The sequence below is a fragment of the Arachis stenosperma genome, chromosome 6 (assembly GCF_014773155.1).
Source record: "Arachis stenosperma cultivar V10309 chromosome 6, arast.V10309.gnm1.PFL2, whole genome shotgun sequence".
Lineage (NCBI taxonomy): Eukaryota > Viridiplantae > Streptophyta > Magnoliopsida > Fabales > Fabaceae > Arachis > Arachis stenosperma.
In genome coordinates this window covers 64,862,926-64,868,498 of record NC_080382.1, presented here as the reverse complement: position 1 = coordinate 64,868,498, position 5,573 = coordinate 64,862,926, and the positions used below count along the sequence as shown (strand labels likewise).

At 34.2% G+C, this 5,573-nt stretch overlaps 1 protein-coding gene across 1 annotated transcript; it reads left to right on the top strand.

Moving 5' to 3' along the window:
• Positions 1–2,239: 2,239 nt before the first annotated feature.
• LOC130936478 (probable N-acetyltransferase HLS1) lies at positions 2,240–4,068 on the top strand. The gene is made up of 3 exons (XM_057866549.1): positions 2,240–2,631; positions 2,866–3,044; positions 3,137–4,068. The coding sequence occupies exons 1-3, from the start codon at positions 2,455–2,457 to the stop codon at positions 3,999–4,001; spliced, it is 1,221 nt and encodes a 406-aa protein (XP_057722532.1). The 5' UTR covers positions 2,240–2,454; the 3' UTR covers positions 4,002–4,068.
• Positions 4,069–5,573: the final 1,505 nt, after the last annotated feature.

Genomic DNA, 5,573 nt, shown 5'->3' with positions numbered 1-5,573 from the left:
AGAAATTCAGTTAAAATTATTAATATAATTATTTTTCTCTTATATCTTTAATTTTATACATAATTTATACTCTTATTATTAATCTATATTTTTTAGAGTATATTTTTTAACTGTGACAAAATAAACAATTTTAGAAAAAGTTATTTTTGTCATCTTTATACTAGTGGTGTCTTCTTCTTTTTTTTCCTTGACCTATATGATTCATTTTGTAATTTACGTCTTGTTAAAATGAATTCTATCTTTTTGAAAAAAAATATTTGCATGTAGTTGCTAGAGATGGTACTGGGCAGGATAGGAGCCGGATGCCTCCTGCCGTTTCCGTCCTCAGATTTGCTCTTGCGTTCCTGTTTTTCGTCGTGAAAAATATTGCTTCCTATCACCATTTTTCATAGGGATAATTTTGATTAATCATTAATTTCTATTGGAATAGAACTACAAGTATCCATTCTATATAAAAATAGTAAGACTTTATGCAAAAAGTTTAAATGATAGATCGGTAACTTCTTTTGAAATAATGCAGTGGAGACGTTATGGCGAAGCAGAGCACAGAGTTGCAGAAAGCAGAACGAACTCCACCCTTAAAGAGGAGAAAGAATGGCGCGAAAAGAGAGAACGACCCAGTGAGAGTGATAGCACGGTGAGGGGTGACGATGTAGTGAGAAGGGAGAGTGACGAGGGAGTGACTGCAGAGAGGTTGGATGGAGTATGGATGGCGTTAGGAATTTCTGAATTAGAAAAGGATTTGGTAAATGAGTATAGTAATTTTGGGGGTCTATATATATTTAGGAAAAGTATACCAATATACTATCTGCCAACTTATTACCAACAATTAATTAATTATTATATTTTAAACACATGTATAAGGAGACACATACAGAAAATGCATATATAAAGACATTTTTATTAGACACAGCCATAAAAAAGACATTTTTATTAGACACATCCATAAAGACACTTCCGTTAAACACAATCATAAACAAAAGTTGGCAGATGTTGGCAGAAATGTTGTTGGTAACGTAGCGAAATTGATATATTTAGCGTGTAAAATTACTAAAAAACATATATGTAAAATAATCTATTAAAAACAATTAAATAAATTTATAAATTTTGGAGATTAGCAAAACAGAAATCTCTGCTTGGGTTTTTGCACGTGTCTCGATGATTCTCATTTTCATCTTTGCAAAAAAAATTTCACAACTGAATTCTCATTCGACGCAATTTTCATAAAAATTTCATGCCTTGAGAAGTTTTGCCATCTCTAATAGTTGCATTGAGCAACTTGTGTGAACAGAACACAACAATTTAATCAGTTTTGGAGAGTGAAGGATGTGTAATAGTTGTGAGTTATCGATTTTGCTTTGCTGCATGAAATATGCATGTGCATCCCATACCACATGAGCCTAGTAGTAGTGAGTTGGAGGATGTAAAGGACATTATGTGAGGGTTAAGTATTATATTTGTCTCAAATATTTTGTTCAAATATTAATTTTGTCCAAACAATATGGATGTACATGCACATGTCATGAATTTCTTTAGCCAATTTAGACAAAGGATATTTGTGAGGCAATATTGGGTACGTTTGAGAATCTTTAAAATAAGATAAGACTAAAAAAAGAGATTTATTTGGGAGAAAATCAAAAGTTAAATTTCAGCAAATTGTTTGAGATAAGTCATGTTACTTATGGGCTTATGGGAACTAATAAGTAATAACACCTTTCCTTCTCTATAAATTGAAATTAAGAGGAAAACAAAACAGCACCAACAACATACAACATCGGATGTTATATATATAGTACCGCGCAGCCGGAACCACAGCCGCCATTTCCTCTTTCATCCATTTCTTTTTCATCATAGTTTAATTCTTGCATATATAATTTTCTTTTTCATTTCCCATCATTAATTATTTGGTGGGAGGAAGAGGAACTTTAACCTGGAACTAGAAAAGGCGGGAGTGAGAGAAAGCCACATTAAAGAAAGGGACCAAAAAAGGGGAATACATAAGGACATATTCCTATACTAATACTTTTACTACTAATAATTATTAGAATTAAATCAAAGGAATTAAATACTGTATAGGAAGTGGTATGGATTCTCATGAGAGAGAGAGTTGAGAAGATCAGGTATTTAAACACGCTCCTTCCCTCAACCATATGAGTCGAGATGATTAACGCATAGACCTCAAAACCTTGCTTTCTTCCCTCATTTGTTTCTCTCTAAATATTTTGTTGGAGATAGTGATTCTATTAGTTATATACTTATACAAAACCTCTGCTTACAAAACACGTTAAACCTTCTTGAAATAGCGCTACAATTTCCATTTTCGATATGTACATAGCCTTCTCCTTCCTATAAATAGAGATATCAAACGTCACAAAGTTACATACTTCTTGTGCTCTAACTAGCTAATATATATTATAGTGACCCTCACATATATAAAAGAGAAGAAATTGTGATATGGGTGAGGAGGTGGAAGTGGTGGTGAGAGAGTTCGAGCCAAATAAAGACAGAGAGGGAGTAGAAGCTGTTGAGAGGATATGCGAAGTTGGACCCGGTGGCAAGATTTCCCTCTTCACCGACCTCCGCGGTGACCCTATTTGCAGGGTCCGCCACTCACCTACTTTCCTCATGCTAGTACTACTACTAAACACATATTCTCCATATCTTCATTATTTCTCCATTTCTTTTGTAGTTTCCTTATATGTTCTCTTACCACCCAAACCACTTCTCTTAAAAAAAGTCTTTCTCACCTAAATAAACAAATTAATAAATAATGGAAATAATCATAACATACCGATGTATGATATACCTACCTAACTATATCCATTCTTTTAAGAAAAATACTCATTTTTAGTTTGTCTTCACCAGGTGGCTGAGATAGGCAATGAAATAGTGGGCATGACAAGAGGTTGCATCAAAACCGTTACATGCGGAAAGAAGCTCCATAGACACGGAAAAAACAACACTGCTGACTCCACCGCCAAACAAGTCCCTGTCTACACCAAACTAGCCTACATATTAGGCCTTCGCGTTTCACCACTCTACAGGTACTATAACTGACCGTAACCGCCTGAAATAAATTTTTATTTTAACCGTTAATGTGCTGACTGAGTTTATATTCTCTGCGGCGCGGGTTCAGGAGAATGGGTATAGGTCTCAAGCTTGTACGGGCGATGGAGAAATGGTTTAGAGACAACGGTGCAGAGTACTCATACATGGCAACGGAAAACAACAACGTTGCGTCCATTAATCTCTTCACCGACAAATGCGGTTACTCAAAGTTCCGTACTCCGTCTATTCTCGTCAATCCCGTTTTCGAGCACCGGGTAAAAACCTCTTCCAAAATCAAAATCATAAAGCTTGACCAAAACGACGCCGAATCACTATACCGACTCAGATTCTCCACAACGGAGCTCTTCCCGCGCGACATTGACTCTGTTCTTAACAACAAGCTCTCACTTGGAACCTTTTTGGCGGTTCCGAGAGGGAGTTACGGGCCTGACACGTGGCCAGGCCCGGCACATTTTCTTGCTTCCCCGCCTCACTCCTGGGCCGTCCTCAGCATTTGGAACTGCAAAGAAGTGTTCTCACTCGAGGTGAGAGGCGTGTCGCGCGTGAAGCGGGCTTTAGCGAAAATGACACGTGTCGTTGATCGGGCTTTCCCATGGCTCGGGCTTCCTTCGATACCGAATTTCTTCAGGCCGTTCGGGTTTCATTTCTTGTATGGAGTTGGAGGGGAGGGACCTGAGGCGGTTAAGATGGTTCGGGCTTTGTGTGGGTTTGCACACAACCTGGCGAAAGAGAAAGGGTGCGGGGCGGTGGCGACGGAGGTTTCGAGGCTGGAACCGCTGCGGTTAGGAGTGCCGCACTGGAAGATGCTATCGTGTGAGGAGGATCTATGGTGCATAAAACGGTTAGGCGAGGATTACAGTGATGGATCGGTTGGTGACTGGACCAAATCCCCCCCTGAATTTTCAATTTTCGTTGACCCTAGAGAGGTCTGAATGAATTCTGTCAACACTTTCTTTTGATTTTTAATATCAACCACCAATTGTGAAATTTAGAATCACATACAAGCGACAATCAAAATGAATTTAGTTTGGTTTACTTTACTTAAATAGTTTTAACTTTGTTAGATCTGTAATGTAATGAAGTCAATTTGTTTCTTTAGTTCTTTTGTTTCTAATGGATGCTCAACTTTTAGATTCTCTTCTTCCCTAACTGAATTGTACTGTTTGTGTAACGATGTGAGAAATTTTTGTTTGTCATTTATAGGATACGAGACTCTATTATTATTATAAAAAGAAGTGTGATACAAAGTTATATTTCCTTTTCTTTTTTATAGAAACTAAATTCTCTTTTTGTTCACATAAGTTATATCCGACAAAATTAGGGATGACAATATAGGAGAGTGAGACTTCTTATTCCCCATCCCCATTTTTTGTGTGACAAAAATATTCCTTCACACATCCCCGATTCATATGTAGAAAAATATAGTCATACGGAGATTATATTTAGATAAAAAATGCATTAATTTTACTATAATAATTAAGATAAAATAAGTCTAATGTTTTTAATTATATCGTCATATAATAAACTAATAAACATCAGATAATCAAATTCAAAAAAAGTATAAAATACAATTTTAAAACAAAAAAGGATTATGGATGCTAAAAAATTTCTATTTGAAGAGTGTTTTCTAATTTTTCATATCTTTATCTTAGAAACATGTGTCAACTATTTAAATTGGTATCACAACCATTTTCTTTTTACTATTTTGATTTAATATATATGATTATTTTTAAAAAGGATGCCTGTGAAAAGGGAGTGAAAATCGGGTTAGTCCGTCTTGTTCTATTTTGTCTAGGAAAATGAATTCTTTTCAATTTTTTTAACATTTGAGAAAATAAATGATCTATCACTTTTAATTTTATTAGTAGCACCAAAAATAAATATGAGAGAAAATAATAAAAAATTAGATTTAACATTGAACATCATTCAATTTTTTTTATTGGAGAGAATCCACTTCCCCTTATCTAGTGAGACGATTCTAATTTTTTTTTTTACTTAATGCCGGGTTGGCGGGTTAAGTCTGTCAATTCTCTTTTTTTTATTAATAAATTATTAAATATTAAATCATATATATACTTTTATAATTATTTCAATAAATTTATAATTTTTAAATATATAAAAAATTATAATTTCTAAATTCACAAATTTTAAAATTTTTATAATTCTAAATATGTAATAAACATAATCATCAATAAAATTTTTTAAAACAAAATAATAAAACTAACATTGTAAGATATAAAACATTATTGTCCAAAATATATAATTAAACATTTTTAAATTTCTAATCAATTAAACATACAACATAATCCAAATTATAATTTAAAACATCTTCAATTATCATCTTCAATTACAAAAAAAAAAAAAAATAACGACCTTGTCCTGCCTTAGAGAAACCCGCCAAAGCCTGTAGATTAGGTGGTGCAGGTTAGGTGGAATTTTTAATTATGATAGTTTTAAATTTTCAGCCTAACCCGCCTTTTTTGGCGAGTTACGCGGCAGGTTTC